The sequence below is a fragment of the Oratosquilla oratoria genome, chromosome 13, assembly GCF_046742065.1.
Source record: "Oratosquilla oratoria isolate Oo_2021 chromosome 13, ASM4674206v1, whole genome shotgun sequence".
NCBI lineage: Eukaryota > Metazoa > Arthropoda > Malacostraca > Stomatopoda > Squillidae > Oratosquilla > Oratosquilla oratoria.
Genome location: NC_134789.1, coordinates 19,874,724 through 19,891,157, shown reverse-complemented (window position 1 = coordinate 19,891,157; position 16,434 = coordinate 19,874,724). Strand labels below are relative to the sequence as shown.

General features: G+C 38.6%; 1 protein-coding gene across 1 annotated transcript in view; it reads right to left on the bottom strand.

Annotated features, from left to right (window-relative positions):
• Nucleotides 1-16,434, bottom strand: part of muskelin (muskelin 1) — a 124,874-nt gene that overhangs the window by 97,131 nt on the left and 11,309 nt on the right. Inside the window, exons 2-6 of the mRNA XM_076196882.1 lie at nt 12,344-12,413; nt 11,972-12,114; nt 11,641-11,839; nt 11,307-11,499; nt 5,712-5,851 (exon numbers count right to left, since the gene is read on the bottom strand). Of these exons, the coding sequence (XP_076052997.1) occupies nt 5,712-5,851; nt 11,307-11,499; nt 11,641-11,839; nt 11,972-12,114; nt 12,344-12,413 (745 nt within the window). The remainder of the gene's footprint in view (nt 1-5,711; nt 5,852-11,306; nt 11,500-11,640; nt 11,840-11,971; nt 12,115-12,343; nt 12,414-16,434) is intronic.

Genomic DNA, 16,434 nt, shown 5'->3' with positions numbered 1-16,434 from the left:
TACAAAGTTGTATGATTTTCCTGTGTCAAAATCATGGATGAACAATTCTCTTCTGTTCAAGTCTGTACCACATCATCCAAAGTAACTGATCCACAAGAACCCATTGTAGGCCCCCATTTAAACACTCTTTATTTCTCTGATGCACAAGATGAACTAATTTCATTATGCAATCAATTTAGGCATGTTATTGCATTAGATGGTGAACCATTTGGTGCTACAAACCTCATTCATCACCACATTCCACTTAGAGAAAATTCAAAATCGTACTACATCCCTGTTTATGGACTTCCTCATAGTAAGAGACAAGTAGTTGATAAACTCATTGCAGACATGATTGAACAAGATATGGAACCCTCAGTCTCAAATTGGAGCTTTCCACTTTTTGTAGTTCCCAAACATGATGGTTCCTTCCGCCCTGTGGTGGACTTTTGGGAACTTAATAAAATAACTATCCCAGACTGACATCCTATACCCAAGACATTCTACATTCCATAGGTGAAAACAATATAGTACATTAGACCTCATGTTAGGATATTTTCAAATCCCCCTTGCTCCTGAATTATGTCCTCTAACAGCCTTCAGCTTCTTGCACAAGCAGGCCTTAAATTTAAACTATCCAAATGTTCTTTCCTTAAGAAAGAAATACGCTTTTTAGGACATGTCTTAAATTCCCAAGGAATTATTACATCACAAGACAAAGTTAAAGCTGTAGTAGACTTTCCATGCCCCACATCTGTAGATCAAGTTCGTTCATTCCTGGGCCTATCAGGTTTTTATAGAAGATTCATTAAGAACTACTCAAAAGTAGCAGAACCCCTTACTTCCTTACTCAAAAAGGATGTTAAATTTCTTTGGACTTCTGAACAAGAAAAAACTTTCCTTGATCTAAAATGTGCATTAACCACTGCCCCAATACTTGCCTTTCTGGGATTTAAGCTCCCTTTCATTCTATACACTGATGTATCATCAAAAGGATTATGTGCAGTACTTATGAAGCAACATGGTAAACTTCAAAGGCCTATTGCTTATGCTAGATCGCCTACTGAACATAACAGAAAAAAAAATTAGTAACTAAATTAGAGGCACTAGCAGTTATCTATGCTCTTAGACATTTTAAAGAAATCATTCTAGGATATGAGATCATGATCCACACAGACTATCAAGCACTTTTACAACTGTTCAAAGGTAAAAACTTTCCTGAAAAACTTGCTCATTGGATTCTTACGATTCAAGAGCTCAGACCCAGTTTCGCTTATGTTCCAAGAAAAGCAAATGTTGTTACTGAGTAGAGGTATAGTGACTATCTATAATATTCCTCAGTCGGTAAATCTTACTCGTGAGTGCTTTTATACAGTTCAATTATCCAATCCTCTATGGAAGCATGTGATACATTTCCTCAAATCAGGTGACACCACAGATAGTGAGACCTTACCTACCCACTTGGAGAATTACACTCTTCTCAATGACATTTTGTATTAACAGTCAATACTTGAGAACAAACACATGCTAAACAGATTGGTAAATCACATTGTAGTACCAGATGAACTCATTCCTGAAATACTCAATCTCCTTCCTGGCTCCATAATAGCAGCTCACCCAGGCAAAGCCAAATGCTTTGTCCAAGCCAGAATACAGTATTTTTGGATCCCTATGAGAGCTATTAATACTTACATTGACAATTGTTATTTTTGCTCATTTCACAAAGGTCATATTAATGGTCATGTTCCTATGTTAAATTATCCACTGTCAAGCAAACCTTTTGAAACTATAGTGATTGTAATTCTCAAATTGCCCCTTACCCCAAATGGTAACATACATACATACATACATCAAGGCTTTTTCCCCCTTACAAGGGAGGTAGCCAAAAAGGAAAAGGCATAAAATCATTCCCACCCATTCCATCCCTGAATACACTCCACACCCCTCCACCCTCCCTCTCATCTTAGCACCTCCTGGATGACGGGTCATCCCTGCACCTTTTCCACTGCCCTGGGTCAGAAGCAGTGTCGCAAGACACAGCACATCTACAGCAAGGCCGCTTCATTAAATCGGCGACCCCCCTCTCCGTCCCCCCATGCATAAAAGGAGAAGACAGGGAGAAATCCCTTCGGGCTGCATCAAAATTTGCTCACACATACTACCTCACCCCCCATTACAACATCATCCATATACAACCACTCTCCATTCACCCCTGTCTACTGTTCTCTCCCGTCCTTCCTCAACAGACATTCCCCTCTTCCCCAAAGCCCCCTTCACCCCATCCATCCACCTCATCCTAGGATGTCCCTTCATGTTCACTCCCTTCACATCTGCCTTCCATACCTCTTTTACTAGTCTTTCTTCATTCATTCTTTCCATGTGTCCAAACCATCCTAATATTCTTTCATCAACCCTATCTCCCAACTCCCTTTCCACCCCTGTTCTCCTCCTCACCTCCTCATTTCTCACTCTATCTTGCCTAGTAACCCCCATCATACTTCTCAGACACCTCATCTCAAACACATTCAAACTCCTTCTCTCTTCCTCTCTTATGCTCCATGTTTCTGCCCCATATAGTGCTGTTGGCACAATCACTCCTTCATATAGTCTCCTTTTAGCATCCATTCCCAAATGTCTATTCCTCATTACACTTTTTAATCCACCAAGGCATTTACTTGCTTCTCTCAATCTACATTCCACCTCCACCTTCACTCCACCTTTTCCTGCCACATTTGCACCAAAATATCTAAAACTATCCACTTCCTCCTGTCGCTCTCCCTTAATGCTCACTTCCAGACTACTGCCACTTTCACCCTTTGTACATCTCATCACCTTACTTTTACCCACATTTATCTTCAGCTTTCTTCTATCACACACTCTCCCAAACTCTGTCACCAACTTCCTCAATCCCTCTTCCGATCCTGCCACAAGCGCAGTGTCATCCGCAAACAACAGCTGGCTCACCTCCCACTTTTCAAATGGTAACCAATACCTATTTGTTTGCATGGATTTTGTATTCTTGTCCTTCTGACAGTCAAATTAGCCAATGTGGCTCAGGCACTTCTTGACAATGTGATCTGTCCTCTCATAACCCCCAAAGTGCTATTGTCCAACAATGGAACAGAATTTAATAATGAAATTCTATCTCACCTATGTAAACATTTCAATATCATTAAAACATACTGTAGCTTACCACCCGAGTTCAAATGGACTTGTGGAACATCAGAATAGTAAGGTTCTCAACGTTCTAAGGCACCTTGCTTCAGACATTTATAGCTCTTGGGATAACATGCCTACAGTTCAAGTTTGCCTTAACCCATACAGCATCGGAGCCAAAACAATTTTTTTTTTATTGCTTCAATCAACTCAAGATGATGTAAAACCAACAAATCTAGCTTATTTTGATTTATCTTAGCCTAGAAGTGGAGAAACTGGGTCGATTTTGTCGAGATATGCATGCAAAAGTTTGGTAGAACATCCGTAGACTTTTTTTTTTGTGAAAGCTTCGTTAGAATTTCAGAGTGAAGGAATTTACGTTTATGGTGTTTCAAATCAATATAGTCACCCATAATAGTCTGACACTTATGGAAAACATGTTTATTAATAGTTTTTGTAGATTTTTTTGCAAATATTTATCACTTTATGTGGTAAGTTAATTTTTCGGTATCACTTTTTTTTTTTTTAATAATTTCATGGAGGATAGATGATTGTGGTGTTTCTTATTGTTTTGGTAAATGTTTTAGTAAGCATCCATCACACAATTATTGCTTGGCCACATTTTGTATTATGCATTTATTACAAAAATTGGCAATGTAAAATTGCCAGTTCTATACGTCTGAATATATACTAAATAGCACCTGCCTGTCGAAGTATAACTTCACTTCCCCATCCTTTGTTTCGTACACCAGAGTTGCCTAAATTATGTCCTAAAGGCCTATGTTATACCCCAAGTTACCCCCGAAAAATTGCTGCCGGGGTTGCCAGTTTTGTCAAAAAAAAAAATTTGGGTTTCTTTTATAGCCAATGGATAGGGCTACTTGGTCATTACCACAGATTTGACCCTTGACGTAATGCCTATTTTTGTCAAATCTTTTAATTTGCAGCATATGCCTTTGACGATGTAGGGGTTAACAGTGCTACAAACAGGTCTATATCAGAATCCCCACATCTTGTAATTTTTGGGTCGGACAAGAGACTCCCATATGATTTGCTTACTTCAAATGTAGGTCTAATTTATAATTATGAAGATTATGCAGCTAATTTTCAAAATAGCTAAGAGAATTCAAGATGCTCTTGCACTATCCATGGAAGACATGGCTTGTCTTCATAATCAATCTACAAAAAAAAGTAACATTGCTGTAGGAGACAGTGTATATTCTCTAAATCACACTCCTATTTCCAAACTGTCACCTAAGTATCAAACAATAAGGTAAAAGTTAAAAACTTAGATGATGGTCTTGACATCTGGTTGCATCTAGATAACCTGAAAAAATTACTCATGGTCTTGATATGGAAAATTAAGGATCTAGGGGTTACTCATGTACGATTAAAAAAAATATATAATCAAGATACAGATGCCAGCATACTTATGTACCCACTTTTGCTTCATGATGCCTATGCAGGCATCATCATACTGAAGTGGTTAAGAGTGCATTATACATTTCTTTATATTTGTACATGTATTTTTATTTATATTACACATTTGATATCACATAGTCCAATTATATTACATTATCGTAGTCTTTGGTTTTGCTCCTGTCTTTATGTAACTATTAGAAATTAGGTTTTGGATTGCAAAATTCACTGACATCACCGAGCAATACTGTATTGCATTGTAGTATATTGTAGGAAAAATACAGTGGCCAGCACTCAGATATACGGGTCCCAGAAGATAAGGAATGTGTGAGGAAACAAGTCATATCAGGACTGATGACACATTAGGCTAATCACTCAACACGAGTATGTCATGATGACATAAATACAGAAGATGCAGACTCAGAATACCAAAATCAAAAGTTAGAATAGAATTAATTTTAAAGTATACCAGAGAGCAGATAAACTAATCAGAAATAAAATATAGTTCACATTATGATTAAGTCATTGGTGACAAAGTAGAATGTACAAAGTCATTTAGGAAGTAGAAAGAATAGAAAAACATGTAGAAATGGGTAACTCAATAAGTCTACTTAATCATAGGACAGACAGAGACGGAGATAGTGTATGTGTACAAGGCTTGTGAACTCATGTATGACTAAATTACATTTCTACAAGAGCATGTCTGAGTGTGGTGTTACATTGCATTGAGTCCGAAGTGTTAGAAAACTTGTTGTCTGAGTGTGGTGTTACACTGTATTTAGTTTGAAGTGTTAGAAAACTTATGTTGGAAATATACAGAAAAAGAAACAATCTTTTATTTAGCTTGCTACCTTTCCAACATCCACAATAATAAATAATAATAAGGAAAACTGGTACAATAAAATATTGGCAACATGATCAGACTTTCAATCCCTCATGCAAAGTAATACCCATTACAAATTTCCTTCTGGCTAATGCTGGGTGATTTTAATCATGAGGTGAAATCAAAACAGTGATAAGGCTATGACTATCTCAACTACTTAATGCTGCCTTTACAACTTTATTTTGGCTTCTCATCTGACAACTTCAACCAGCTGAAGGGTCATTACAGTAGCAAAGAAGTTAACTTAACTTAAAATGAAAAAGTCTTTTCTAACCTGTGAAGATGTGTCCACACACATCTGGTGACCTCCACGCATACCTGGCCGCTCCTTAGCACCTTGATGGAGAGCTGGGATAATGGGTGTCCAACATGGTTTGTAGTCTTGCTGACTAATAAATTGTTGAAATAGCCCATCTAAAAAACAATTTAATCATATAAAAATGAAGCAAAACAGAATCCTCAGACTTTCACTGCCCTAATATAAACACATTCCAAGTATTCTTTCCCCTTATAAGGAAGGTGGCCTGCCAAGGAATGCATCCACCCTTCACCCACCATACACCCATTTGTTTTCACTTTTACCTAAGCTTGTTTTGTATGTAGGACCATTCCTGTCCCTTGCTCACTGCTTAGGTCAGAAGCAATCCAGCAAAACAGCACTTCCACAATAGGGCCTGATGGCCAAAGCTGGTTTACCCCAACAGCTCCATCAAATGGAGACCCTCTCCCTTTATGTAAAATACAAAATAGTCTTGCAATAATTTACAATAATGCTACTTTGTTTTCTATCTACATACTAGTTGGCTTCTTCCCCTTTACAAGAAAAATAGCCAGCCAAGGCATGCACCCACCCCTATCCATCCCATTCCCTTTTTATCTTAACTCCTGGTGGATGAAGGGCCACCCTTGTCCTTTGCTCAATGCCTGGGTCAGAAACATTGCATTAAGGCATAGCACATCCACAATAAGGCCAGCCACTTCATTTACACAGCAACCCTCCATCTCCTTTCCCTAATGCAAAAACAGAAAAGGAGAAATCTCTTTAGGTTGTGTCAATCTACATTCCAGTTTACAACCATTCTCCACACACACCTATCTCTTGCCTCCTCTCTTCCCTGTTCAACAGACATTCCCCTATTACTCAAAGCCCCCTTCACCCCATCCATCCACCTTATTCTTGGTCTTCCTCTCAAGTTCACTCCATTCACTCTCTGTCCTTTGCTAATCTTTCTTCATTCATTCTTTCCATGTGCCCAAATCAACCCAGTATTCTTTTCATCTACCCTATCTTTCCCCCTTTCTACTCCACCTTTATCTTTGTCTTCTAAATCACTGCAAAATTCTGCAGAGGAAAACTTATACAAACTACATTCTTCATGAATACAATTTTATGCTCATTTCTATTTCCTTGTTAATAACCAGCATTTCTATCCTTGGAGACAATATGCCAGTCATAGAGGTTAGGAGACTTAAGGAGGGTAGCAGAAAGGAAGGATAGTAGAAGCTGAAAGTGACTAACATTCTTCTTTGTGTGGAAATTAGTTTCCAATCATCTAATGTAACTCAGGTCCATAAAAGAGTCAGGAAAAAATATAAAGTAATGACTGCATTAAAACTTGTGCAATCAATTCACAATATGGACCATTACATGCTTACCAATCAGTCTTCAACACAAAATCTTTCTTATACAAACTGGCAAAAACAATGACCTCCATGCAGAAAAAATAAATAATTGAGAGAATATATATATATATAGATATATACATACATATATATATATATATATATATATATATATATATATACACATATATATATACACATATATACATATATATACATATATATACACATATATACATATATATATACATATATATACATATATATACACATATATACACATATATGTATATGTATATATATATATATATATATATATATATATATATATATATGTACTTACCTAGTTATATTTAACGAGAAGGGGAGTTATGCTCGTGGTGTCCCATCTTTATATCTCGTTTTATCTAGTCTATTTTTAAATTCATGTATTGTTTTTGCACACACCATATTTTCATCTAACTTGTTCCAAATGTCTATTATCCTGTGGGGAAAGCTGTTCTTTTTCAGGTCTCTTCTATAATTGTCCTTTTCTTATTTTCTTTCCATGTCCTCTTGTATCACTACTATCCCATTTTATTAGATCCTCTCTATTAATAGTTTCTACGCCTTTCATGATTCTATTTATAGTTATCAAGTCTCCTCTCTCTCTTCTTTGTTCTAATATCTGTAGTTCAAGTTTTGCCAGTCTCTCCTCATATGATAGTTCTGAGTGTGTTGGTGCCAATTTCATAATTGCTCTTTGTATTCTTTCAAGTTTTGTTATACATTTTTTTGTACTTGGTGACCACGTCGTCAATGCATACTCCAATTTTGGTCTTATCAAAGTGACTAGTATTTTCTTCACCATTTCTTCATCCACATAGGTAAATGCCACTTTGATTGTTCTTATTATATTATAAGTTTCTCCAAATTTTTTTTTATATGTTTCCCAGGGGACATATTATTCATAATAATGACTCCCAGGTCCTTCTCATTTTCAACTTTTTTAATTTCTTCCTCTCCTAATTTATATGATCTCACAATTCTTTTTTTACTTCTTCCAAATTCCATTATAATACACTTCATACTGAATTCCATCTCCCACTTCCTACTCCATTCCCATACCTTATTGAGATCACTCTGCAGTGACTCACAATCTTCTACAGTGTTCACTTTTTTCAGCAGTATTGCATCGTCCACAAAGAAGCTCATACAACTTTCAATTCCTTTATCGTTTTCATTGATATATATACCAAACATTACTGGGCCCAGAACTGTTCCTTGTGGAACTCCACTAATCATTTCATCCCAATTAGAATGTTTGTCTCTTATCACTACTCTCATTTTTCTCTCATGCAAAAAGTCTTCCATCCATTTAACCACTTCCATACGGTGACACCTACATAGGCGGCATGAGGAGCAAGTGGGTACTCAAGGATGCCGACGTCGCCATCTTGATTATATTTATTGTAGTCATACATACGTAACCTTCATTCTCTCTAAACTGGCTTCATCATATTTTCTATGGTTGTCACAATACACGGGAGAAAGAGAACGAACGATTGAGCACTGACTTTATTTTTTATAATGCGTTTATTATGACGCAACATCGCACGTCAGGCAGCTAATGCTGCCAGACGTGCGATGTGCCCCGGAGTGAAGAGGTTAAGTAGTTTGCCCTGTATTCCTCCTGCAGTTTCTAAATTCTTTAGCAATTTCTTATGTGGCACCTTATCAAAAGCTTTTTTCAGGTCTAGAAATGCACAATCATTCATCTCTTTCTTGTTTCATATCTATTAGTCTTGAATAGAAACATATCAAGTTTGTGACTCATGATCTTCCTTGTCTAAAACCAAATTGCCTTGCATTTAGTCCATTTTTTCCAAATGCTTTACCCATCTAATTTTGATCATTCTTTCACGAATTTTAGCTACCATACTTGTAAGAGAGACCGGTCTATAGTTAGCAGGGTCTTCCTCGTTTCCCCCTATATATATTGGTACTATATTTGTTCTTTTCCAATCTTCTGGCACTTTTCCTTCTTTCAATGAACTGCTTATTAGACTATGTATTTTGTCTGTTATTTCATTTCTGGCATCCATCCAACCCAGGTGCATTATCTGCTCTCATCATCTTTATAGCTGCTTTCACTTCATCTTTCCCTATTTCTCCACCATTTTCCTCACTCATCACCCTCATTTTCTTAGCGCTTCCCACTGCAACTACCTTTTTCTCCCTATCCCCCTTCACATTTAGCAACTCCCTAAAATACTCTGCCCACCTTCCTCTCACTGCCTTCTCTTCCATAATCATCTCTCCATCTGCACCTTTTACCTTTTCCTCTCTACTTGATTCGCCTCCTCTTCCTCTTTTGATTTCTTTCCAAAACACCTTTTAATTACTTTCAAAATTTTCTGTCATACTCTTACCCCATTTCATATCTGCTCTCCTCTTTGACTCCTTTATCTTATGCTTGATTTCACTTTACTTTGTACCTCTCATACATTTCCCTCGTCCTAATTTGTAGCCAATCTATGAAGGCTTGCTTCTTCTCTTCTACACCCTTCTTTGCTTCCTCATCCCACCATTCACCACCCTTCCCTCTATTTCCTCCCACCCTCCTTGTTCCACATACCATCCTTGCACACCTTATGACTCCCTCCTTGAACCATCCCCATTCCTCCTCCACTCCTAGTTCTACTATATCCTTCACTCCCTTTCACTCTTTCAGCTTCTTTTTATACTCATTCTCCTTTTCTTTCTCATTTAAGCAGTTCACTCTAAGTACCTCCCTACCTTCTGCCCTTTTCCTCTTTCTCCACCTATTCTCCACTCTCATTTTACCTTCCACCAGAAAATGATCTGATATTCCCCCACTTTCTCCCCTTAGAACATGTACATCCTTAACTCTTCCTACCATACTCCTGGTCACCACTGTATAGTCCATTAATGCTCTATCTGCCACCCTTCCATCCACCACCCTCTCCCATGTGTACTTATGCTTGACTTTCTTCCTAAACACTGTATTTGTTATCATCAACTCTCTTTCGAGAGACATCTCCACCATCAATTCTCCACTACGATTTTTATCTGGAACTCCATACTTCCCAATCACTCCATCTATTGGTTCATTTCCTACCCTAGCATTAAGGTCTCCCAAAACAACATCGACATTTCTCCCTAATCCCTCTATGCACTCATTTAAATCTATCCAAAAAACCTTCCTTTCCTCTACACTCTTCTCACTACCAGGCCCATACCCACTTACAAAAATCTACACCTCTCTTCCCAGCTTCACCTTCATCCACATCAACCTTGATGAAACCTCCCTCCACTCCACTACACGCTTACCTACCTCTTCACTTACTAGTATAGCCACCCCTTCTCTCCCTCGTCCCCTCTTCACTCCTGAGAACCTCCCAACTACACTCCCAAACTCACACTCACCCCTCCCTTTTAATTTAGTTTCACTCAATGCCAACACATCCATCTTTCTTCTTGCAAACATACTGCCTATCTCTTCCCTTTTACTCTCATCTGTACCACATCCACCTCAGGGTACTGGTTAGAAAACTCCTATACCCTCTTATGCCTTTAATTTTTTTTTTTTTTTTTTTTTTTTTTTTTTTAGAATGTCCCCTGCGGGGCTACAGGTAGCAGAATTTCTAGTCCTAACCCCCGTCCCGTTTTTTGTCGCCTTTTACGACTCAAGTGGGAAGACTTGGTGGCTGTATTCTTTTCTCCAACCACAGGGTAAGCAAAAAAAGGAAATGAATATTCAGAGAAATGGTACAGGACAGTAACAAGGGGTTGGGGGGCAGCATAACGGAGGGACAGTCATAGTATAATAAAAGTGTCATCATTTTTCTATGAACAGAGTCTTCCTCTATCACAGACAAAATGGTGTGTGGCTCTGGTCCATAGGGGCACCCCATATAGACCCTAAAGTATGAACTGCATGCTACTTTGGCACAATAACATGCAGCCAATACTCCAGAGAGGGTATTGGCTGCATGAAATAAAAAAACACATACATATTTCAAGGGCTCCTCCACCCTTACCAGGGAGGTAGCCAAAGTCAAAAGGCATAATTCCACTCCCACCCATTTCACCCCATCCATTCCACTTCCATCCACCACCCCTCCCTCCCTCCCTCTCATCTTGGCTTCTCATGGATGATGGGTCATCCCCGCATCTCCCCCATTACCCTGGGTCAGAAATTAATAAATAAATCAATGAAAATAAAATATATAAATACACTCACCACAAGCTGCTTTTTCTACTAGACTTTCACACATATCAAAATCTCCATCTCGTACAAGAAGGTTATGAAGTCTTGTGAGTAATGGATCTTCTAATGTGACTTTTGTTCGCTTCTCAAGGGATTCAAAAGCTTCACTGTAGTTCTGTTGCCGAAAGTGTTTCAAACATAATCGAATAGCTTCTCTTTCTCTATACTGGAATGGTAAGCAGTGAATTAAATCACGAAAGTGAAAAGATTATTATCTTCAAAAGAAAAAATCATCACTGGAGAAAGTACTTGTATTCTTATGATGTGCATATACTTCCAAACTGAGACAAAGAAAAATCTTACTTACTGCAGTGTACCAATTGATACATTTGTGGACCTCAAGCACATCATCATAACCTGCTAAAGCCACATGCCAGATGGAGAAGTTGAAAGTCGATCCCCACGACTGAAGGGGTACAATTTTGACATACCTTACTGGAAACTGATGTCCATCCAAAATGTGTTTCACATAAAAGGTTTCAGGTGTCGTGTCATTTTTTAAACCACTGTCGAGTGAATTGAATATAAAAATGACTCAATAACTCATAAATAAGAGCTGACTAGCCACATTGAACAACAGTAGTTCTAGTAACATAAAATACATGACCAAAATTGAGATGATTAAACAATAAATTTACCTTTCTAATAGAAGTATCATATTATCATCTGACAAACTTCCATATATGCTAAATTTCTTGATGTTACATACATGCGTTTTTTCATATTTTCCAAATGTAACAGTTTTGAGGATTGCAGCCCTATCTAACTTCAGAATCAGGAACTGGAATCAAAAGAAAATAAAATAAAAATAAAAAAAGGTTTCAAAGGCATGTCAAATATTTGTCACTATATCTATTAAAGAACTACCCAATGAAATTTCCAGATACAAACAATCAAGTTTCATTTAATATCATCATCAAGCATGTTTGTAATATTAAATCAAAATACTACTCTACACACCAATAAAACAGAACAACATAAATCATTTCTCCAGTAAGATATCAACTTACTTGTGGGGGACTATTGGAATCTGAGGACCATCTAGATGATTGGTCATTGGGTTTATCTTCTAAGATATTTCTGAAATTGAAAATAAAATCTATTATCTCCTAAATTCTGAAAACTGGTAATATGAAATTAATTCCCTTAATAATAGGCATACTTTCCATTTATTCACCAGGATGAATCAAGAATCTAATTTCACAAAATGTTCATAAGTTGATATGTCAAATATGCATTTTTAATACAGTTAATACCAGTAAAATTGGGGCAAAAAATACAGGTTCTCAAGCAGTAAAGTAGGCATCCAAGCACTCCCACACAATATTGGGCATTAACTAGTAGCATTCTTCCCAGGTATGGAATAAACTCTTTCTGTAAGATATCCAATTTTCTTCACAAAATGCGCAACAGGTTGTATGGATGGTGCAACAAGCTAGCTATCGATATCAATTGGGAGCAAACACTGGGAAAAACACTGCTTTACTCACATGCCAATGCCACTCCCCAAACTTTCTCTAAGTAAATTCCCATGCAGCCATCCTTCCTAGTCCAAACAAACTTTGGTAGGACTGGTCAACTTGCCTCAACAATGAGTTCTGTGGGTAACCCTTTTGTCTCCACTGAGTTTTGGCTCTTCTTTAGATAACTCTGTAAGTTCAACATCAGGGGTGCATGCCACATAACCGCACAACTGAAGTTGATGATCAATAATCATGCTGGTGATGAGTTTAATGGAGCAGTTGCTGGGTTGATAGAGTCATTCCAATGATACCCCATGATCTCTGAAGGTATTTAGTACCAAAGACATTGAAATGCCTCTCCAACTCAGTATTCAGTGTCCATAATTCACAAATGAACAGAAAGTTAGGGAGCATGAGTGACTTGAAGATGTGGATCTTGATCTTGCATAAATAACAACAAACAACGCCCTATACCGGAGTGGAATAAGCCCATAACACCATGGGCAAATGCCAATCCTTTGAAGGACTCCCTGATAACACCCATCATTGTTATGTACTACCACGGTATGTGAAACTTTCCAAGATCTCAATGTCTTCACCATATGCATAAATTGAGCTGTGTCAATCAATAAGCCACCAAATGCACCTTGATTTTGGTCAAGGAGATCTGGAGTTTAAGTGGTCTTTCCTATGTGCAGTAACTCAAGGGCAACCAGGACCCCAGATGACTCCACAAGAAGTAAATCGTCATTGACAAAGATAAGGTCAGTGACCTAGTGTTGCTAATAGATGTTTCCATATGACACTGAATGACAACTCTCAATACCCAGTCCATACTGGTGTTGAAAAATGCTGGAATGAGAACAACCACTGGCTCATTCCTGGGGCAAATGTATATTACAAATTTTGAAGCATAACAGTTTTTGCTGAGCTGGCTCCCAACATTGATTGGACTTTGTCAACTCATTAGATTCTTCTATATTGCTTGCCATTTTTAACTGTACTAGCCACTTATTTCCTTATTTCAACTTTCTGATCTTTCTTCTCATGCAGGCTAATTCCCACTACATCACCAAAGATCTCTCCATCATAGGTTTGTTTTGATTTCTTTATACTATTTTCATATTTTACTTATTTTATTCTCTGTGGATACAAAAGATTTTGCCATTTTTAACTAGAGTTGGCTCATTAGTTCTGCATAAGCTTCTTTCTGACTATCAAGTGTGTAACAAGAGAACCTCGGAACTTGCAGCCCATGTTTACACGTTAAATGTACTGTTCATCCCGTCACTCATGTAAATTTCTGTCATTACCTATTTCTATAAACTCCAAACAGAAAACTGGCATCCTTCAGGTAACTGGCAACAGCCTCCAAGTGGGGCCACAAGTCATTCTAGGACAACATATTGTGTTGATGTCTAAGTATTGTTAGTGTGAGGCATTACAGTACAAGGTGTTCTTCACACTCCACTCCCCTCCACCCTCTTCCCTCCCTCCTATCTTGGCACCTCCTAGATGATGGGGCACCCCTGCATCTTGTCCACTGCCCTGGATCAGAAGTAGTGACGCAAGACACGGCACATCCACAGCATGGCCGCTTAATTAAATTGGCGACCCCCCCTCTCTGTCCCTTCATGTAGAAAAGGAGAAGACGAGAAATCCCTTCAGGCTGCTTCAAATTTTTCTCACAAATATTCCCTCACCCACCATCCCAACCCATTCCACCTCATGCTTCACATCATCCATATACAGCCATTCTCCATTCACCCCTATCTTCTGTCCTCTCCCGTCCTTCCTCAACAGACATTCACCACTTCCCAAAGTTCTTTTTACCCTATCCATCCATCTCATCCTGGGTCACCCCCTCATGTTCACTCCTTCCACACCTCTTATATTAGTCTTTCTTCACTCATTCTTTCCATGTGTCCAAACCATCCTAATACTCTTTCATCAACCCTATCTCCCAACTCCCTTTCCAGCCCCGTTCTCCTCCTCACCTCATTTCTCACTCTATCTAGCCTAGTAACCTCTATCATACTTCTCAGACACCTCATCTCAAACACATTCAAACTCCTCTCTTATGTTCCATGTTTCTGCCCCATATAGTGCTGTCAGCACAATCACTCCTTACATCTCCTCTTAGCATCCATTCCCAAATGTCTATTTCTCATTACACTTTTTAATCCACCAAGGCAGTTACTTGCTTCTTTCAATCTACATTCTACCTCCACTCCTCCCTTTCCTGCCACATTCGCAACCAAGTATCTAAAAATATCCACTTCCTCCAGTCTCTATCCCTTAATACTCACTTCCAGTCTGCTGCCTTTTTCTCCCTTTGTACATCTCATCATCTTACTTTTACCCACATTTATCTTCAACTTCCTTCTTTCACACACTTTCCCAAACTCTGTCTTTAACTTCCTCAATCCCTCCTCTGTTACTCCTGCCACAAGCGCTGTGTCGTCTGCAAACAACAGCTGACTTATCTCCATTTTCTTTAACCCTCTCCAATCCCTGACCCACCACCCTTGCATTTACCCCTCACACCACCCCATCTATGTATAAATTGAACAGCCAGGGTGACATCACACATTCCTGACAATGTTCCACCTTTACCTCAAACCACTCACTCTCTCCATTTCTAATCCTGACACACGCCCTACTACTCTTGTAAAAACTCTTGACAGCTCCTATATATCGGCAATACCTCCCACAGTGCCTTCCTGTCTACCCTGTCATAAACCTTTTCCAAATCCATAAAAGACCAAAAAACATCCTTACCTTTTCCTATAGCTTTCTCACATATTTGTCTTACCACATAATTCTGATCTATGCAACTCCTAACTGTCCTAAACCCACACTATTCCTCACCAATTACTCCCTCTGTTCCTCTCTTAATCCTCTCAATCAAGATCCTACCATAAGCCTTTCCAACTACACTTAACAAACTGATCCCTCTGAAACTACTACACTCACACTTGTCCCATTTTCCCTTGTAAAGTGGTGCTATACAGGCACTTCTCTAGTCCTCTGGCACTCTACCCTCTCTTAACCCTAGATTACTCAACCTGTGCCATTTGGAATCACACAGTATGCAGTCATGTTTCAAGCTGTATGGTTTTCACACAAATGTCTAATTGGCAACTTTTACTGTTTATATCATCAACACTGACCTAGATATGAGTGTGGATATACGTGCCTTTGTACTCTGCCTTTATACAAGCTCCAGGTAAGTTTCAGTGATTCCATATGGCACAGGTCGAGTATAATAGGTGATTTTATTGAAAAAAAAAGAAGATAAACATATGGTATAATATGTGTTTACATGACAACTCAGGAGAAGCTTTGAGACATGTTTTAGCCATAAATGGTTACGTAGGTTGTAAATATGACCCACACTGTACAAATGAAGTGCTACGTATGTCTTTTTCTTTCGTTTTCCTGCTAAGTAGACCTGATTAGCCCTGAAACGGAGCCGCTTTTACACTGATGATCAATTAGTGACGCTGGTAAACTCGGATGAGTTCCAGCGTGACTTGGACAATACGTTGGGGTTGGCCAGTGATTTCAACACGACCATAGGGATGGTGCAGGGGGATGCTGCTGGTGGGTCGCAAGTTGGCCTCATCACAGGGGAC